This window comes from Gorilla gorilla, chromosome 1, assembly GCF_029281585.2.
Source record: "Gorilla gorilla gorilla isolate KB3781 chromosome 1, NHGRI_mGorGor1-v2.1_pri, whole genome shotgun sequence".
Classification (NCBI taxonomy): Eukaryota; Metazoa; Chordata; class Mammalia; order Primates; family Hominidae; genus Gorilla; species Gorilla gorilla.
This window is the reverse complement of record NC_073224.2, coordinates 173265183-173287740: the sequence shown is the minus strand read 5'-3', so window position 1 is coordinate 173287740 and position 22558 is coordinate 173265183. Positions and strand designations below refer to the sequence as shown.

Here is a 22558-nt window from a genome sequence, read left to right as displayed (position 1 = left end):
AAAAATGTAGAAATCTCAATATTTAAAATTCCAAAGTAATTATCAATATGTACTTATATTTTTTCCTCAATATGAAAGTAACACATACACATTATAGAAAACTTGGAAAAACAGAAAGGTATTTTTAAAAAGATCTATAATCAAATAGCTGTAGATGACCACTATTATCATTTTGATGTTTTTCAGTTCTGAGATTTTGCATGTGAATGTGAGTCTGCGTGTGTGCATGTATAGTTTATATTATCACACAGTGTATAATTATGCATCCTTTTATTTTAACATACGCTAATATTCCCCTTGACACTTCAAAGTATTTACAAATAGCTCACAGTTGGCTTTATTGTGATCATGACATTAATTTAAGCATATTATTACTTTTAAAAATTCAAATATGGGAAAGTATAAATAAAAGAGTAAATATCACCCCAAAATCACACTATTCAGAGAGTAGTAGAAATAACATTTTTGATGTTTTGGTGAAAATTCTTGATGAAACCCTGTCTGCATGTATCTACACACACACACGCACGGACACACATACACACACAAATATGTGTGCTGCATTTACTTGATCCCAAGAAGCCATACACTGGGATATGCTCCATTGTTTTCATAACTTTTTGGGCACAAAATAAACTTTGTGAAGTGTAGAAAAGCATTTTTTTTTCTAACCAATAATAATAGACAAAGTGCTGGCCACTATCTTCAGTATAACCATCAGAAACTGAGCCTAAATCTATTTCATATTCAGAATCTGCAGACACATCTGAATCACTTCTGGCCATCAGCAGTTACAATTAATATCATAGTGACATGATGATTTTTCTATACCACATATTTATAACCTTGGCCTCTTTATACTCTTTGCATTGATAGTTTAATTTTGTGACACATCAAAAATTCCAGAATTTTATCTGCATTAGCTTTCCAGAATTTACTTATAAATTGTTGCAAAGTAAATAATTTCCTTGAAAGTCAACAAGAAATTTTTGACAGATACAGTTTTAGCACCTGAGTGTTCCTTTAGGATGCATGTCAGTCGTAACCTACTTGTTTCATCTTTCAAAATTCTGTATCTTAGATTCCAAAGAATGTGGCAGTTTCTCCCACCAGCAGTTGCATAGTCTGGTAGATGACTGTTAATTTTCCAAGAGAGTTGATGAGTTGTCCAGGGGCATTCACATCTTTGGCCCTTTTAAGCCTGTAGATTAGTGCTTCTCAAACTTTTTTTTCATTATCCCTCTTTCCTTGCCCAGAGAGCCTCTATTAGACCTTGTTTTTCCCTAATTGCTCCCCAAGTAGAATTCTAATATCATAGATGTACTGTACATCTGGTCATGTGCTATATGTATATTTGTGTGCTTTATATATTTAACAAGTAAGATTTCTTTCACCTTCCCCAAAGAACCAATTTTTACCCCGTTTGGGGTGATACTTCTGCTTTGAGAATGCATGCCATGCCTGCAGCTAGATCTCGGATCACAACTTCCTAGGATGTAGGGGCAAACATCTTTAACACAGGGTAGGGTTTAAGAACACAATGGAAGTTAGACCTGGTTTTCAGTCCCAGCTCCCCTACTTACTACAGAGCAAATTACCTTGAGCAAGTTATTTAATTTCACTAAGGTTTAATTTAAAAGAGTGTACCTCAAAGAGATGTTTTGAGATTAGAAGACATGAGGCATGTAATGTGTTCAGCACAGCGGCCATCGTATACAAGTGCTTTACATAAATTAGCTTTTGATATATTTATTCATATTCTTCATAGTACCATGCTATAGCTGGCTGTTTCCGATGCTGGATCAAACTCTCACCACTGTCTATGTGAAAGTGTTTAAAATTTGGCTGTATGAGTCTTCATACTAAGACAAAGAAAATCCTAAGTTTTTAGACTGAGGAAATCAGTTTGAGCAAGTGTACATTCACTTTTCTTTCATTTGTATTATGGCTTTGTCTTCTGTCTTATGTTCATATTTAACAATAGTATTTTTGTTGAATACACATGTTCTGACTTGGATAATAAAAAGCAAGTATAATCTCATTTTCTGAGTCAAACATTTTAGGAAGTTAATTCAATTGGGCATCAATTTTGGATGACAGTTTAGGTGCTCTAGGCAAAGACCCAGGTTAAAGAAAAATTCTCTACAAAACATGAAGAAAAATGTCAATTGATTGTATGTTCTGGACTGAGCGGAATTTGAAAAGCAAAAAAATATATATGCACATGAAATACATATATAACCAGGGCAAGTGAGCAGAGACTTATGAAGAGGAAGACTGGAAATAACTCTAATCCTATTTACATACTCAGAAATCCAGTACTCTCAGTTCTACTCTGTGAGAACTTTCTTATTTATTTATTTATTTATTTTGGGCATCCATGCATGTTTATCAATCATTCGAATTTTTTTTTCTGTTTGTTTTTGTTTGTTTTGTTTTCTTTACTGTTATACTTTAAGTTCTGGGATATATGCGCAGAGTTCTGGGATACATGTGCAGAACGTGCATGTTTGTTACATAGGTATACACGTGCCATGGTGGTTTGCTGTACCCATCAACCCATCATCTACATTAGGTATTTCTCCTAATGTTATCCTTCCCCCAGCCCCCCACCCCCGACAGGCCCCAGTGTGTGATGTTCCCCTGCCTGTGTCCATGTGTTCTCATTGGAGAACTGACTTTCTTAAGTACACTTTCCTCATTTTCATGAAGGAGAACATGTAGCACTCTGAAAAGCATGTAGCAAGGATAACTCACCCAGTGCTACCATGGGTAAGGACGAGGCCTATGGGGCTCTTATATGGAAAAGTGTGGAGTCAAGTGAATCTAGATTTGAATTCTGACTCCACCATTTACTGGCTGCAAAAACATGGGTAAACGGTTCTCTCCTCTCAGACTCAGTTTCTTGATCTATAGTATGTAGTAATGCCTATCTGCACACATGGTTGTAGTCATAATTAAATGATGCACTATGTGTAAAGCATAAAAGACAGTACCTAGCTCATAGCAAGTACTCAATAATATTGTTCCTCCCCTTTTGAGGTTTGCCCTTTTTCCTCTGTATTCTCACTCAGCAGGTCAATTGGTGCTACTTACCTCAGGACAGGAGAAGCCAAGGCAGCACTTACAGAAGCTTCTTGACTTTTTTAAGCTTCAGTTTGTCAGCTGTAAAATGGGGATAACAATACATCTTTCTTAAAAGTGTGAGGATTTAATAAGGGAATGCATGTGGAACACTTAGCACAGTCCCCAGAATTCAGAAAGTATATGTTCCTTTAGTTCTCATCGTAGCATTATTATTAATTAGATTAGGTGATAGTATAAGACTATCAAAACACTCAAGAAAACATTACATAGAGATAGATTTTTATATGCAGCATGCACACACACAATTTACACACATATAAGATATTTTATATAATATTTTATATAATCTAAGCCAACTGCAATCATAATATTCCAAGATTTAGAGAAAAGGGAAAAAATTAAAAATTTATATGTAGTAACTTTATTTTGACTTCTTTTCTCCCAAACCTATCCTAAACATTTTTGAAAAGTTTTTGCTATCATAGAGAAGTAACTTTATTAATCATCACTTCAGCTAAGATTCACAATGTCACAGGAGCACACTTACCTTTTCAAGTTAAGCTCTCATGATACAGTTCTTTCTACTGAACTATATAGAAAGAATTTCTACATTTCTTTTTATCATTTCCTCATTTACTAAATGCATCTGGTGCTGAGGAGAGCCTGAAACAATATGTTACATGACATGACTGTAAGGCAAATTCTTCTTCACTGCTAATGATAATGGCTGCCAAGTTATCGAGTTTTTACTGTGTGTCAGGTACTGTAATTTACATAAACTAATGAAACTCTTTGTCCCAATGTTCACTATTGGTCACCTTGCAGTTACTGGATTCTGAAGACAAGCAGAGACCACAGCAACATGAAAGTATTTACTTATAACCTTAGTCCTCATTCTGATACACTTTTTCCCAAATTAACACTAGTGTCCATCCCCACCCATTACATGAATGCAGAACCCAATAAATTTTCCCATAAACATCTGACATATAAACACTGGATATACCATGCAAATACAGTGCATATTTATTGCAAGCGAAATTGCCAGTCTTAGGAAGGATATAGGATTCCATGAAGTCAGTGAAACTGATGATGTAAAGCTTTTCATCACACCTAAAGTCATTGTCAGTTTAGAATTTAACAGAAATTAAAATTATTAATTACTAAAGAAGAGGGAAAAACATACGCTTACCTCAGAGCCACTTCAAAAGAAAGACAAGAAACTGAGAGACCCTTAGAATAATGTATAAAACTCTCAATTAATTCTGCAATAATGGCTCCATTTATGATCCTGAATCAAAGCCAAACCTAAATCTTGGGTGGTGTGTAAAGCTATTAATATAATTTTATCAGAAAAATATACCCTTCCCAAAAATATCAACACAAATTATTTTTATTCATTCTAAGAACTCAATTATTAATGTAGCTTAAACTTTGTTAATAAAAGATCGTTTCACAACTTTAGTTTATGACAGCTTAGAATCTTAATCAAACCTTTCTATCATTATATACTACAAAATTTTAGTATCCATTTTAAGTACCTTAATTGTTAAATGATTTTTCTGTTATTGACTATCCTCAAATAACAAGAACATAGAACATCCTATATCATCATATTTAATCCTCCCAATGTCTGTAAAAGGTACTATCTTCATTATACAATATGATGAAGCTGAAACTCAGAGAGGTCAGGTAATTTTTCAGGGTCACAGGGTAAGGGCAAAACCCAGATTCAAAATTAATTCAATCTCTTTCCAACATTCTTTCCCTTTGTCACTGCATTATGTATAACATATTCTATAAATTACTGTAGAATTGGGTCTCATTTATCTTTTCCTAATTCTAACTAATATAATCAGCTTTTAAAGAAAAAGCTAGTCTAATTTTCACTCTTTGCTGCTTCATACATCTTCTGGAGCATCGTCTGTCTTCTATGCACTCTGAGGCTTTCTGATGTCTCCATCTGTTGGTTATATCCCCGCATTGTCATCCCTGGGCGTAAGGGTCATTTGCCCCCTGCCTGCAGCAGATCTAGTAGGGTGGGCAGTTGTTTGGCCTGATAGCCTGCAAAATGGGGACTGTCTTTAAACAAATCAGACCACTCTCTCCTGCTGCCCATGCTTCAGATTGTGTTTTCCAGGTGACTGTTTCCAACCTCAGATGAACAGAAGGTAAAATATGCAGCTCTTATGTCATCTGGCATTAGTGGTGCAGATCCTTCCTTGGATAAGATTGGGAGCACTGGTATTATTGTCCTAATTTAACAGAGGTGAAGCTAGAATCATCGACCAGCTCAGGTCAAATATTGAAGAAACACAGTCAAGACTGAAGCCTACACCCTCTGACACCATCCTAGACTCCTTATTGCAGGCATTTGTTATCTGAATTTAAGCAGGTTATTTAAGCACTCTAGCTTTCCCCATCTGTAAGAAAGAGACGTTTAAAATAGCACTTACTTGGTGAGATGGTGGTGCAAATTAAGGGAGATAACACATGTGAATCATTGCACAAAATGTGAACACATTACATAATAGATACTACCATTTATTGTTAATTTTGTGACAAATGCCACAACACCCCTGAGGGAGCCACTAGTTTGACATAAATTCATATTAAATGTAAAAACAACTGAAAATACGTTGTCTTCATGAGCTGGCTTTGATGACAGAAAGTGCTAAACTTCAACATTGCAAAGTGGAAGAGATTATGTGGAAAATGGAGAAAGTGCACAGGAAGGGGAGACTGGCCTGCCCGAACGCAGGCTTGCTCACTGCACATGATTGGCGGAAGTGCATAGGAGGCAACCTGATTAAACTCAGGAGGTAAACACTCCTTTATTTATAAAGGAAACCTTCTTATACTTGTATTCAATTTCTGTACCTGTGCATTTTGCTTTTTTTCTCTTTCCTCTTTTTTTTCTAATTTTTTCTTTCTCTTCTAAAAAGTCTCTCTTCTTTAAACACTTACATATACAGTCTGTTCTCCTACCCCACGTTCATTTTTCATTTGTCTCCCCATGAAATGCTTTCATAAATTAAGGACCTCATCTTTTAAAGATGTCAGATGTCATACTGCTGTTAAGAATTTAAATTATTTTTAGTCTCAGGCTGTCTACATGTGTACATCTGTGTGACCTTGCTTGGTAATGAGAGTCACAGAAAACCGCCTTTCAGAAAACACACAGTCACACACTGGTGACTCTCTGTGCCCTCTTCCATTCCTCAGAACCCCCTCAAAGTGTGCATGTCAATTGCTTCCCAGTACTCTGGAGATGCTTTTTTGTCGGAGGTCCACAGACTAATGGCAGCAACTCATCCTTCTAGGGGGTATCACAAACACGTTATCAGGTTCCTAAGATAACTCTCTCCTGACTTCTGTGCTCCTTGAGCAAGGTAGGGAGGAGGGGGGCATCCAGAGTCAGGCAGTGCTTGGTTTGCATCACAGTTCTGTTTTGATTGTTTACTTGCCAGGTGACGATGGCAAGGCTATTGAATTTCTTGAAACCTCCATTTTCTCATCTGTAAAACAAGGGCAAGAACACTACTTACCTTATAGCACTCATAAACTTACCTTATACCAGGATTAATAATTGATATAAGTAAAGTCCTTTGAATAGTGGTTGGTATGCAGTAAGAGATAGAAATTTTCATTGCTGCTACAATTACCATTAAGAGAGCCAGAAAACCTAGGATTGAATTTCAGCTTCACCACTTACCAGCAGAGTTACTTTGGGCTAGAGATAATGATACCTAACCTGTGTACACTCCAGTGTACAAAGAACATAAAGCCATATTAGTGTTTGATTTTTGTTGTTATTGAAGGATAGACATAAAAGCCATGTCAATAAATACTGCCTCCATTGAATTCTTTGTAAATTATTATTAACAGCAATAATATAACAATTACAATATTAAACTGTTCTCTAACTTCATATAGTGTTTCATTTGTAGTTAATATTATAATCCCCTTTTATACAATAAACTCCATAGAGGGAAGGATATGCCTCATACATTTCTGTGTATCCCTCGGCACCTAGCACAATGTCTCATTATTACAGGAACTCATATTTTAATAAATTAATTATGATTATTCAAATAATTTGTTTATTTGAATAAAATAAACATGCATTCAACCAACTTTATCTCCTATTGACACAAGTATTATCAAGCCACCGAAATCAATATAATAGCCACTTATGTGATATGTGAAAAATTAGGCACACATGCGCAGATTATATGATAGAATTTTAGTGATGGAAGGAAGCTGAAAGAATTCTACGCTAACTCCATGCTCAGTGAAGAATTCTATTTGTTTTGTATCTCCCTTTGTTTCTGCCTAAAAACCTACTCAACTTCAAAGAACCAACTCTAATTCAACAACCTCAGTAAAGCTCACCCTGACAAAAATGACAGCAACAAAAACAATAATATTAGTCATATGTTTTCAAGTACATACCATGTTAAGTACTTCACAAATGCTATCCTATTTGATGTTCACCATGAGCCTTTAACATTGATACTATCTTTATACCATTTTAAGATGAGGAAACTGATTACAGAGAGATTTAAATACATTGTCCCTCGACATACAGATGGTAAGCCAAAGAGCCAGGATTCACACCCAAGTCTATATGACTCTAGAGTCCAGGTTTCCTTTATTAAATCAACTAATAGCATCTGCTATACCACTCATTTGGTAATTAATCTTTCAGTGAAATAATCCCATAATGATGTCACTTGAACTATTGTCTTACCTAACCTCTTTGTGGCATACATTATTGTTATTTAGTTTTCCATATGTCTTTTTTCCTGAAAGACTACATATTTGTGTCCTCACCATCTTGTACATGGTAGTGTCTCAGTAAATATGACAGAGCCACCCAAATCTCCAGTGAGGTTATGCTGTTTTCAGGGCAGTTTATTTTTCTGTTAGAAAGTTGTTCTTACTGTAAAAATTCTAAATGCCTATAGACAACTTAAAATCATAGAATCTTAAAACACAGACATCATGCAGTCTATTGCCTTCATTTCATGATTGAGAGAACCTTAACACCTAAGGTTAAAAGATTTCCCCAAGGCCACAGAGCTCTTAACTTGCAGATCTATAGCCTTGAAATCTGGTCTCCAGAGTCGCTGTCTGTTAATATTATTTCAGTTATTAGAAAAAAGTTTCCAGGCCCCTCTTAGTCTTCTTAGGCCATAAGGCTTGAATTTCTCATTATCTTGGACACTTTTCTGGTTTTAGCCCTGTTTTCCAATAATGCTACTAAACAAAAACTCTCTGAGGTGCTACGGGGAGATGAAAGCATGCATTTATTACTCATATCATTTTTATTGAGTATAATCTCTATGCAAAATACCCGGTATTCTTGTCAATTAAACATTGATCTGCCTTTTGATTTGGTCATTCTACTTTGTAGGAATAAATTACATCTTAAGGAAATTAAAAAAGGAACACAATACCAGTTTAAACAAAGATGGATTTAGATTGCTATCCAGAAGTGGTTCAACATTTGGATAATGTTTGTAGAATAACAAATAGTTGTGGAAAATGATATGTAGACCAAATAGCAATAAGGAATATTGTAAGTGGGAAAAAGTAAAACAAAAAATGGCATATCAATTGCAATGTACACGGATGTGAAGAAATTAGGGTTGTAAATTTTGGATCCTTAAAGATAAGAAGGTTCTTTAAATGTTTGTTGTTTTCTGTGTTTCTGCTTCCCTGGCATCACTGATCACTTCTACAATAAGGATTATAGTGCCCAGAAGTTAACATAGCTAGAGGATGTGTTGTTGTTGGGGGGCGTGGGGGAGGTGGGTAAGGAGAAATGGGTCTTGAGCATGCCAGAGATGGCCTTGTGTATCATTACACTGAACAGTGTGGTCTTTGACTTGTGGTTGTGTGTTGCAATTGCCATCTGTGAGCTTTAAAACAAAGCACACAAGCAAACAAAAAGCACTACGACCATCATTTCTAGTGATGTGTCTCTTACTCATCCTTTGATATAGCCCAAGTTAGGCAAGATGTTTAGAACTCAACAATAGAAAATTGATGATCAACTAAAACCTCCAGGTGCTTTTTTTCACATATTCTTCTATCAAGCAAGTTTTCACCAAATCACAATTGTTTCATTAATTTTAAACCTTGATATATAAGAATTTTACACTTGTTTCTGCTGATATTTTTCTTATAAGTTCCAGTTCAGTACCTCAAAAATATAAGAAAATTTTTAGCACTTTTAATGAATCTGCCATGATGATCATCATAAAAGTAGCTAATCATTACTGAGTGCTTACTATGGTTCAAGCGCGGTGCTAAATGCTTTGCCTCATTTTATCCTCAGAACAGGCCTACAAAATGGGTATCATGACATCATCCCTGCCAAAGATCATTTAGATAACAAGTGTCAGAGACAGGACTCAATCCCAGGTATGTCTGATGCTAAATCCCATGCTCTTAGCCACTACCATGTGCCATTTCTGAGCACTTTATTCAGTTTCATCCAAGCCACCAAAGAGCCCAGACTAGGGACCAATCTCTGAGATAATCCACTAGAGAGTTCCTTCACAATGGATGTATAGCTACTGATTCATGCTCATTGGATATTGTGATTTATCTAATTGTCAATTCACTTGGCAAGACTATGATCCACACAACTTTCACTATTTTATTCACAAGACTATCATAGAAGACTATTAAATGCTTTGCAGAATTGAAAAATATTATGATGATGACATTCCCTTTATATACTAATATCTGCTTTTCTCATCATTTTTATCTTTTTTCCTAAGAAATCTCCTCACCTACATTATTGTCTCCTTCATTAAATGATGCACCACACTTTGAGCCTTGGTTCTATCAAACTGTAAAATGAAGACAATACTTACTTCATACGTTTACATAGCTAGCATGCTCTAAACTCAAGTCCATTGTTTCAAATACTTCAGAGGCCTCCCATCTTCCGTTCAGGGTGTTCTAACCCCAGTTCCAGGACCCCAAGAACCTCAGGAAATTTATAATTCTACTTTAAATAATAAAAATGATGTATATATGAGTGCTTTGCTCTGAAAAGTATTCTTAGATTTGTATTAGATTATCAAAAAGGAATTATGATTTTAATGACTATAAAGACAAATTTTCCTAAATATTTATATAAAACTCTTCATGACCTAATTGCTAACTCCCCAAGCCTCATTTGCTTCCTCATGTCACTCTTCAATACCCACCACACTCACATACACACACAAATACCACACTTCCTGTAGTTTCTTAAAATGTATCTGCTCAGTTCCACACGTACATAGAAGGTGGACCTCCTTCCTTCTACCCTTAGTAAGATTATCTTCATCCTCAGACCTCAGCTCCAATATCGTCTTAATGAAACTTTCCCTGACCTATACAAGCATCATTAAGTGCTTTCATAGAGCTTTGCTCATTCTTTGAAAGAATTTATCAAATCACTGTATTTGAATGTAGATTTATCTATCCTCCTCACCAAACACCAAGTTTCAATCACATAGTGGCAATGACCCTAATAGAGTGGCAACAGTCCAGCCCTCTTACCACTGTGGCCTCAACAGTTAGAGAAGCCATTCTTCTCCAGAAGCTGGTAGTTGCTCAATAAACATTTGAATTAATGAGTGATGAAATAAACTGAACAACACCATTACAAAATAATGGCCTGTGTTTATTGTGCCTTTACGGTTTATAAATGTGCATAAACCTTACTTTTCTGAGACCCAACCATGGATAATTCAACATGTATTTAGTGAAAGGCCAATATCATCCAGGCTGGGTTTTAGGTACTGTCAAGGTCTCATTAAAGAAGCTAATGCCACTGTTCCTTCCTTTTAAAATTTAGAGCTCCGTGGGTAGCGAAGACTTATCCATGCACACTCCAACTTCAGACTCACCCAGTGGCACTGTAATTGCCCACTTGGTACTATAATTGCCTACTAAGAAGGCAAAATAATAACGTCCTCAGAGCCTAAGCTTTGAACTCATACATACCCCAGTGCCAATCTTAAACTTTATGCATACCAGCTGTGCAGGACTGAACAAGTTGTATAAAGTCTTTGAGCCTTGGTTCCATCAAACTGTAAAATGAAGACAATTTTTACTTCATACATTTACATAGGCAATATATGTAAAACACTTAGTAAGTGTGCAACAAATAATGTTAATGGAGGTCATTAAGATTAGTGAATGTTGATGATGCTGATGATCGGAATGCTGCTGCTGATGGTAACTCATTGAGGACAATGACCATGTGTTTTTGAATCCCCAGCACCTACCATAATACCTGATACATAGTAGATATTAGATATTAGATAACTGTTTGTTAAATTAATTGTTAATTGCCAAGTCCAAGATATTGAAAGCCAAGAGGAGATAAAAAAAGAGACTAGCATGAACTAGAGTGATCAAGGGAAGCTTTATTGAGGAGGGAGGTGTACAAATGGTAGATTATGTTCAGACTTGGAGAAGAGGACAAAAGTTATTGAAGGCAAAAGAAAACAAGCCTAACATTAAAGTAAGTAGTCTATGCTGGGAGTGGGGTAGAGTAAATGCATTTTGTTTGGCAGGAAGGGGAAGCAGTGAGTATTACCAAAACTTCACTGTTCAATACCATGCCTAGAGATCAATAACAAAAAAAAAATCTTAAATGTTGATACTTTTCAGAAGCTACGGGTTACAGCAAAATGACACAGGAAACTGTTTCATTTAGTACACTGCATGGTATACCGGGAAAAACATGAGTTTTATAGGGAGATAAACCTAGGTTTGAATTTTTGTTTTCCCATTTAACTAACTATATTATCTTGGGCAAGTCACTTACATGGAGCTTCTGTTTCCTCTTCTATAAAATGGGAATAATCGTACCTATCCCACAGGGTTGATGTGGAATTTGAATGAGATTATTCATGTAAGGCACCCATGTTCATACAGACATGCCTTGCCCATGTCTGCATGAACACCTGTATATAGCAGGTGTTCAACAGACATGAGAGCTGCTGTTATTTTTAATAGTGTGAATTAGTGCATTTATGTGTTGTGGTAAGTCAATGTGTATAGTTTGGTTGTGTATGTTTTTGGACATGTAAACTTGAGCTTACTTGATCTGAGAGTAACTGGGCTTTTTGAAATGGAAATAATCCAGAAAAAAAAAGTGGGTAATGTGATACCACTTGGCTGCTATTCAAAATGAAGAAATGAAAAATGTTTTGAGTATGGGCAATTGATTGGAATGAATGCTCAAATAGGAAACTAATAACTGTCTTTATTAACCACCTGCTGTACAAACTGTCATGCAAATACTGCCTTATGTTTTATGCAAAACATTTGAAAACCCCTGTGACTTTGTTCTGCTTGGATTTTCTTCTCTGTAGCAAAATACATAATTGAATTAATTTCAAGTGTGTTTGTCTGTAAACCAGCCAAATATTTCCTTTTAAATACTTGAGCTCTATGTTGAATATACAGAGTTATGGTTCTTAGCACATTTTGTTTTACATTAAGGGGTAGATTTTATTCCTTAATCCTTTAATGGGCTTTTAATTTCACATATACTAAAGTGTCTCCTATTTTCATAATAAATGAAAATTTTTCATTTCATGCAGGTTCTTCCAGGGGACCCAGCCCCCTAACCATGGGAGCTCAGGACACTCTCCCTGTTGCAGCAGCATTTACAGAAACAGTCAATGCCTATTTCAAAGGAGCAGACCCAAGCAAGTAAGCCTGATACTTGGTCCATTGTACTTTCTGAGTTCTGTCCTATTGAGTGTGGAACAGCCTAAATACAACCTTTTCATTTTTTCTTTTAAAAAGCAAAAAATAATTCAGTTAGCAATAGTAGATGGCACAGCTAGGATAGAGGTGAAAATGTCATTAGGAATATTGATTTCATGCTTTTAAAAAATGTATCAAGAGAATTTACTCCAGAAATCTTTGATTCCATTTTGGTTCTAGAGAACTTACCCTAGAAATCTAGAAATCTTTGATTCCGCTTTGGTTGCAAGTAACAGAAAACTCTAACCCAGTCTGTCAACAATGAGGAAATTTATTGTCTCACAAAAGTAAATGTGCAGATCATGTCTTTTATTGTCTTAATCTTTCCTGGACAGGAATCACCCACATATAAATTAAAACAACGGTTCACTGGGATGAGAACATGAAAGAAGAAACAGCTTCTCAAAACACACGAAGTAGCAAGGGAACAAATTTTCTGTGACCCCTACTAAATAAGGAAAAACTGGCCAAAAATGAAAGAGAAAGAAAAAATTATAATCAGAGCAAAGTAAAAATTCTAGGGAAAATTCACCACTTTCTATTTACATGAGCCTGATTTCACTTATACATGTACATACTGACAATGGACTTGGTCTGAATGCATATGTGATGTAATTAAATATTTGGCCTCTTGCTAAGGAATTCCATGGATAGGATTCAGAAAATCAATGGTTTCCCTGAAATTATATTGTGTATTTTATGTGTGCGCATGTGTGCATTATTCTATAAAAAGAGTCTATAATAACATTTATCACTTAACAAAGAGATTTGTAATCCAAAAAAAGATTAAAAGTGATTAGTGATCTACACCAAAAACTAAACAACTAAGTCAGACTTATTTTCAATAGTGTCATTAATATAATTCCAGGCCTGAATTTGATCAATAAAGGGGAAACCTAAGTGAGGAAAGAATTGCTCTTAATTTTTTTACTTACAAAGACTAGGGCTTTGAAAAACTTAATATTTATGACAATAAGAAATGGAGACCAGGCATGGTGGTTCACACCTGTAATTCCAGCACTTTGGGAGGCCAAGACAGGAGGATTGCTGAGGCCAGGAGATCAAGACCACCCCTGGCAACATAGGGAGAGCCTGCCTCTGCAAAAAATACAAAAATTGGCTGAGCGGGTGGTGCACACCTGCAGTCCCAGCTACTTAGGAAGTTGAGGTGGGAGGGTCGCTTGAACCTGGGAAGCAGAAGCAGCAGTGAGCCATGATCACACCACTGCACTCCAGCCTGGGTGACAGAGCAAGAACCTGTTTCAGAAAAATAAATACAATTTTAAAAACTGGAGAAGAAAAAGTCTATGTGTATATAGAACACTAGACTATACTATAAAAATTTTTTGAAACAGTGATAATTAAATATAATTAGAACTTGGATCTCCATATATATTTTAAGTGGAAATTGGTATAACTAATCATGAATCCTCTTGACACTTCAGAAACACTAGTTTTAGACGTAAAACTCGAAATCTAACAATATTATACTGGAAAACTAATACAATTAGTAACTCCACCTTTAAGTGTACTAGCCAGCCACTAGGATCTTTCAACTTCATGTCTCTTTAAACAACATCTAGGTTTCATTCTATGCCCAGAATATTATAGAGAAACAAGCACTGTGGACTCTGGATTTTCCACGTCTTTTCTCTTTCATCTTCAAAACAGAAAGGCCATTTGCCACATCCCCATATCAATAGAAATCACAAGCTACCTCCTATAGAGCATACGTCTGAAATGTTAAGGCAAGTAGACATCATGAGCGTTAGCTGTAGATATGCTTTATTCATACATATTTGTTCTGTAGAATCTTCTTTGGACAAAGAATTTGCATAATTTTCTGTTACTCCAATTCTAAGAAAATTTATCACTGACTACTGACCTTATACCTTAGAAAATCAGGTTGGCCTAAATTGAGAAAAGCAGACAGAAACATCCTTCTATGTTTTTATTTTATTTTTTGAGATGGGGTCTCACTTTTTTGCCCAGGCTGAAGCACAATGGCACAATCACAGCTCACTGCAGCCTCAACCTCCCAATCTCAGGCAATTCTCCCACTTCAGCCTGCTGAGTAGCTGGGACTACAGGCACATGCCACCACACCCGGCTAATTTTTGTATTTTTTTTAGAGACGGGGTTTTTTCATATTGCCCAGGCTGGTCTTGAACTCCTGGGCTCAAATGATCTGCCCACCTTGGCCTCCCAAAGAGCTAGGATTACAGGCGTGAGCCACTGTGCCTGGCCAGAATTGCCCTTTTGAAAAATAAGAGTAGTCAGGAGTGAATGTATATACCTGAGTGAAAACCGCTGGGGATCACACAAGAATGAATTCATCTTTGTCTGCTTCCTAATTGGCTTTCATTCATTCATCCACTAATTTATTCAGAGAGATCTAATTGGTCTCCCTTCTTCCGCTTTTGCACCCCTACAAAGTCACAAGATATCATGTCACTCTTCTGCTCAAAATCCTCTCATCTTGTTCAAAGTAAAAACAAAATGCTTCATAATACTCTTACAAGACCCTCCATGATCTGCCCTTCGAGACTCCCCCAGCCTCACCCCAGTGGCCGTTTCTCTGATCCCATCTCCATCACTCCTTTCCTTATCCCTGACCGTGCCTCCAACCCTCACCTCCATATTCACTCCACTCTAGCCACATGGCCTCATGGCGTCTCTCTTCCATCACCCCAACCCACCCGCACCTCATGGGTTTTCATTTGCTTCACTTTCTGCCTTCGTGAAATCTTCTCCTAGGTTCTGAGTGACCTGTCCCCTCATTCCCTTCATGATTCTTCAGTAAATTTATCAAAGAGACCTTCCTTGTCCATCCTATATAAAATAACAACACTGCTCCCCACCCCGTCAACATTTTCTTCCTCTTTACCTCACGTTCTCTGTCTCCATAGCCCTTCTCTCTAACATCTTTTATGTTGTTGTTGTCCATTATTTGTCTTCTCCCCCACTAGAATGTAAATACCATGAGAATTGGATTTTGCCTGTTTGGTTCACTGTTGTGTCCTCAGCTATACAGGACAAGGCATATTTGCTGAACAAGTTGAATTGAATTACTCACCTAACATTTACAAAATGGCTACTACGTACCTGCCATTGTGCTAGACAGGAGATATACTGGTGATAAAGACAGCTCATATGGAAAATAGGACTTGTGCACAAATATAATACCAAGTGCACCAGAGAACAGGTGTAAATATGGTGCAGTGGGAGTCAAGAAGCCGTTATTAACGTATTTTTTAATTCCAATAAGTGGTATAGCAGCCTATCCCATCGGCCTGTCATGATATAAGCCAGGGTTTTCATCCTGGTTCACTTTCCCAATACACTATGACAGGCGTGTAGGATAGTCTGCACCTGTAAGCTCGATGTCTGCGGCCTTGGCATTCCAATGACATGGCACTTGAGCCAAATTAATATTAGTGTTTTTCCTATACCCTTCTAAATTAACTGAGTCTTTGACTTGTGGATGTATATGGAATCTGTTTTTAATTTTATTGCCATAAATAGTTGTAGGATATCCTCTATGCTGGTAGGTGGGAGATCCAGTTTATTTCATTAAAATTTTGAAATCAGAAACTTATAAATGAATCATGAAATGACACTCATATATTTAATTTCATCTTCAGCAACCATTTTAATTGCTCTTCCTTTATCACTCACTTTCAAGGAAACAACTCAAGTTCTATCACCAGGTGGAAATAATGCCAGCCAAGGTACCAAACAGAGAAATGATGCAGCAAAGGCATTTGGATTTGATTTTGTCTATAGTTCCCTGTCATCCTGCATCAAAGCCATTTGTTCTCAGATCATCCATTGGGAACAGAAATCTACTATCTTAATTTTTATATACTATGATATGTAACCCATTTAAATATAGTTATACTGTAAATATTCAGAGCACTCGTAACAGGTATTCTGACATGTAAGACTTTCTCAGTAGCTCACAGGCAGCAAATTCCTTGACCTTTGCTACTGACTGGGGAAACACATCTCCCGCTATTAGTTCCTATTTAAAGAACATTGGTGCTTAAAAACAAGGGTCAGAGATTAACTCTCTAATTCCCTAGAAAAGCTTAGGTTACTTGGCTCTCTCTTATCCTTCTTTTATCATCACATTTTAATTATTTATTCAGTATCTGTCTTCCAGTTTAAACTAGAAATTTGCACAAGGACCATTTGTCCAATTTGTCACTGCCAAATCTAGCACATTACATTGTGCCTGGTATATTGTGTAGGCACCCTATAAATAAATAAGTAAATGTATGAATTTATTTTTTAAACAATGAGTTCTTACTCTGAGTTCTACATTATGCACTGTTGCCTTCCCAGAACCTATGACCCAGAACTTGTCTTCACAATAGTAGATAAGATGTGCGTGAAACTGCAACATAATTTTCTAGAAAAAGATCTGTACCTATCTCCAAGCAAACCCAGAGAAAGGAGAAACCAAGGAAGGCTAAATGGAGAGGATATTAAGAAATGTTTCGGAAAGGCCTTCTTTTGAACTTAGTCTTGTAATATGAAAAGCAGTACATAAGCCAAAGAAAGGGAATTGTAAAGAAAAGAAGAGAAGCTACATCTACACAGATGTACACTGAGAAACAGACCTAGGGGTTTCGTTAGCAGTACATATAAATCGTATTTTATGAGAGAGATGCATCTCTGATGACCTCACACATTCCCTGAACAAAACTGGCCAGTGTTTCTGTGACCAGCTAGGGAAAATCCAGTGTATAAGTCACTTGGCTGGTTGACTTTGAAGTTTTGCCATTTTTTGACAAATGTTTCATTTGTGAGGATTCACATGATTTCTTATTTTATTCATGAAGTAAGCATCTATTCATATTTCCATCTCACATTATTTCCACCATTCAAACTCACATGAAATGTAGCCACCTTGCATACTGGTAGGAAAAATCCTTAAGTTAAAAAAAATTCTTTGGTGAGTATAGAAAATATTAAATTTTTATATATAAAATTTCAGGTCAATTTAGACACTGGATGGATTAATAAGTCAGCAAAAGTTCTGGCTCTGACAATTGTGATGCTGAAATGTAATTGAGGCCTCAGTGCTTCTTACACAGGACTACATGGACTACTTCTCCCACCTTCTACCCAACACTGTAAGCCCTTTGAAAGCAGAGGCTATTTTGCTCGTTTTTAAATTACCACCCCACTGGAAAAAATAACAAGAACAACTTGCATAGTTAGGAGTGAATAGACAGATGCCTGTTGAGGTAATAAATGCCACCTCCTCCCCTGTCTGACTTGCTTTCAAAACAGAAACTTTATCTCCTACCAAGACACCATTTAGATCTCATTTTGAGCAACTTGGCAAGAAAACTGAGAAAATTCCCTACCAGTTAGAGAACAGTTGAGCTACCACTGCTAATAACAATATTCTGAGTGATGGTAGGTGCTGAAATCTAATTTTATAAGTGCTCTAATTGTTTTCTAATAGCTGCCAAACAATATTCTACATGTCCACATATGGACAAATATCAAGAGTAGACTCAGCTTGAGGGGAAATCAAGGTTCAGAACCAATTTGGCACTAGTATACAAACAGGGTTAATGGATCTAAAAGGTAGAGAAGGAAGACAGCAGTTTGCTCCCAAACTGGGAGGTCAGCAGTGTTCTCCAGGAGAGATGGAAATGCAAACTTCCAGAAACCAAAAATCCCATTCAGAGCACTACAAAGTTATGGATTTAACACCTGAGTGAGGGAGGCTCACATGGCATCTTTAAGAAGCTCATCGGCTCCCAATCTCTGCCCCAAACCCAGCCTTATACCTACAAGGTTATAGCAGTTCCTCATTTAAGCTATTTTGAATGTATGCCAGAGAGCACCTCACCTGAACCATGTATGTTTCATCCATTAGAGTTACACAATATACAAGGTAACTGTAGGACAACATGGAGTCCCCATGCTCCAATGTGAGCAAAGTTTTCATTTATTAACATCAATTTCCCCAGAAAGTACATACCTGAACTTAGAGGTGAAGTACTACAAGAGTCAGCTGTGGAGACATTGGAGGAAATCATAAAGAAGCTCACTCACTTTAAGCATTTACTGTGTCCCAAAGAAGAATAAAATCCTTGTGAAATTTCTGCTTTAGCCAAGGTAGAGTAACAGACCAATTTACCCTTCTACCTCAAACAGCTTAAAAATGAGCAAAATATATAAAACAATGACTTGCAAGACACTGGACTTCAGGCGAAGGCAGTGATCCCTAAAAGGGGAGGTGTGCCCTATGATTGCTCCAGCTTACCTGCTTGAGAGTTTTCAGGCCTGGCATAAGGAGAGCCCAGCTGACTTCCAGCTGCTCACGGGAAGGTGTTTCACTGAGGCACTCTACTACAAAACTGGCCGAGGGAATTGCCAGGGGAAGCTAAGGTTGATGGGTGCTGCCGCCACCATGCACTGCAGAAGATGGCGGTGGAGAAGGTGTGAACATGGCAGGAGGCTGGAAAAGAATCCATCTGCATTGCAAGATCTGGGCATTGTGGCAGCCCAGCCAGTTGTACTACATGAGTCAGATGACAGGAAAGCTGTCTGTGCTACCAGGCACTGGCAGAGCTATATGGCTTGCAAAACCTACACTCTGGGGACACTACATGCACTGCAGGAGCCACACACAAGCCTCTTGTAACTTCAACAACCTAGCACTACATAAGCCTTGTGCATTGCAAGAGCCTGCATTTGCAAGCAGGCTGGAAGGGTGAAGGAAAACCCCTTTCTCCTGCAATGTCTCTCTAGCGCCCTCTACTGACAAAACTAAGCATGGTTCCTGCAGGCAAGGAGAAAAATACAATAAAGATCCGTTAATTTTCTCAGAGCAGTCAGTAAAGGGTGAATTGGAACGGGGAGGCAATGAATTGATTTTATATAGACATTGACACGATGATTATAAACCTCATGTGGAAATTCAAAGGGCCTACCATAGCGAAAACAACTATGAAAAGGAACAAAGTTAGAGGACTAACATTACTTGATTTCAGAACTATCATAAAGCTACTGTAATCAAGACAGTGCAATACTGGCTTAAAAAATAGACCAAATAAATCTATAGAACAGAATGAATCGTGAATCCAGAAATACACTCACACAGATAAGGGCAATTAGATTTCAACAAAATTTTCAAGGTAATTCGGCGGAGAAAGGACAGTCTTCTCAAAAAAATGATGCTGAAACAACTGGATATTCATATCCACACACACACAAAATGAACTGAGATCCATACTTGACACTATACACATTGTAAGACTAAAATAGGTGAAAATGGGTAATGAAGCTAAATGTAAACTCAAAGATTTTTTTTAAACTTCTAGAAGAAAATATAAGTGAGACAGTTGCAGTGGCTCATGCCTGTAATTCCAGCAGTTCGGGAGGCCAAGGCAGGAGGACTGCTTGAGGCCAGGAGTTTGAGACTACAGTGAGCTATGCTCACACCACTGCACTCCAGTCTGGGTGACAGAGAAAGACCCTGTCTCAAAAAGGAAAAAGAAAATACAAATGAAACTTTTGTGACCTTCGGTTTGGCAAAGATTTCTTAAATAAGACACCGAAAGAATGACTGGATTAGATATAACCCAGTCTATAAAAGAATAAATTGATGAATTAAAAACTTCTGCTCTTCAAATGTCCTTTTAAGAGAAAGAAAAAACAAAACAAGCCACAGACTGGGCTGCAAATTATATATCTGATAAATGACATGCCCAGAATGTATAAAGAAACCTTAACATTCAATAAGAGAACAAACAACTCTATTTAAAAACTTGGCAGACAGTTTAAGCAGATACTTTGCCAAAGAAGATAACTGATGACAAGCACATAAAAGATGCTTATGATCCTTAGCCATTATGGAAATGCAAATTAAAACAAGAAGATACCACTACTCACCTATGAGAATGGCTAAGATTAAAATGATCAGTTCTACCAAGTGTTGGTGAGAATGTGGAAGAACTAAAACCCTCATGCACAGCTGTATTTTCCACTTTAGAAAACAGTTAGGCAGTTTCTTTGAGAGTCTACACCTATTATGTGAGCTAGTGACTCTCCTCCTGTGTACTTACCAAGAGAAATGACAGGGTATATTCATACTAATACCCGTACACGCGTATTCATTGCACCTTTATTTGTAATAGGCAAAAACTGGAAAGAAGCCAAATGTTCTTCAGTAGGTGAATGTATTTTTTAAAACTGTGGTATACCCATACACTACACAGCCACAAAAAGAAATGAACTATTAGTGCACACAACTACATGAACACGTCTCAAAATAATTATGTGCAGTGAAAGAAACAAAAAATCACACACCTTACAATTCTGTTATATGAAATTCTAGAAATTGCAAATGAAGTTATAGTGAAACATATTAACTCTTGCCTAGGGACAGGGAAAGGAGGCAGTGGGAGAGATTACAAAAAGGGATTGCAAAAAAGCATAAGAAAACTTTCAGGGATGATGGAAATGTTCATTTTCTTAATTGTATGATGATTTTACATCATATAATCTCATGGAGTTTTACACTGTATATAAGTTCAGTTTATTATATATCAATTATATCTTCATAAAGCCTTTTTTTAAAAAAAAAAAAGAATTGTTTTTCCTTCCATGCTATCATCCCATTGTGTTAACTTATGTGACTGATTTTACAATTTTGACCAAATAGACAAATTAATGGAATGAAGAACTAGTTAAGTGCAAGGCAAAAACTGTACCTCATGAGTACATAAAACAACATGCTAAAGGCATTACTCATGTTACTCGAAGAGCTAAGTAAGACAAGTCCAGGAAATAATGTGATAACATTGTACAATATACTATCTTCAAATATGCTGCCAAAGATTCAGAAATCAAAGTGAGGGAGAACCACCAGAGTAGAGGATTCTATTCATGAGGTGAAGCTATAGACTTCTACAGAAAGAGAAAAGCTGTACTTTTCTTCTTACATTTCAAAACACATAAAACAAAATACTCACTTTTTAAAATAAGTGCTGACCATTGAGTTCTCAGATAAGTTAGAAATGATACACTGCTGGTGAGAGTGTAAATTAATTCAACCATTGTAGAAAATAGTGTGGTGATTCCTCAAAGAGCTAAAAACAGAACTACCCTTTGACCCAGAGATCCCATTACTGGTTATATTCCCAAAGAAATATAAATCATTCTATCATCAAGACACATGCATTGGTATGTTCATTGCAGTACTCTTCACAACAGCTAAGACACAGAATCAACCTAAACGGCCATCAATGATCGACTGGATAAAGAAAATGTGTTACATATACACCATGGAATACTATGCAGCCATAAAAAAAGAATGAGATCATGTCCTTTGCAGGAACATGGATGGAACTGGAGGCCATTATCCTTCCCAAACCAACACAGGAACAGAAAAACAAACACCACATGTTCTCACTTATAAGTGGGAGCTGAATAATGAGAACACGTGGACAGAAAGAGAGGAACAAAAGAAACTAGGGCCTGCTTGAGGGAGGAGGATGGGAGAAGAGAAAAGTTCAGAAAAAAAAAACTGTCAAATACTATGCTTAGTACCCAGGTGACAAAATAATCTGTACACCAAACCCCCAAGTCACATGTTTACCTATATAACAAACCTGCACATGTACCCCTGAACCTAAAATAGAAGTTAAAG

The 22558-nt window shown here is 36.8% G+C and overlaps 1 protein-coding gene across 39 annotated transcripts in view; it reads left to right on the top strand.

The window, feature by feature from the left end:
- SGIP1 (SH3GL interacting endocytic adaptor 1) overlaps positions 1–22558 on the top strand; it is a 216292-nt gene that overhangs the window by 174487 nt on the left and 19247 nt on the right. For all 39 annotated transcript variants that reach the window (XM_063697907.1, XM_063697898.1, XM_063697857.1 and 36 more), the window contains one exon: positions 12711–12822. In XM_063697907.1, coding sequence (XP_063553977.1) covers positions 12711–12822 — 112 coding nt within the window. The remainder of the gene's footprint in view (positions 1–12710; positions 12823–22558) is intronic.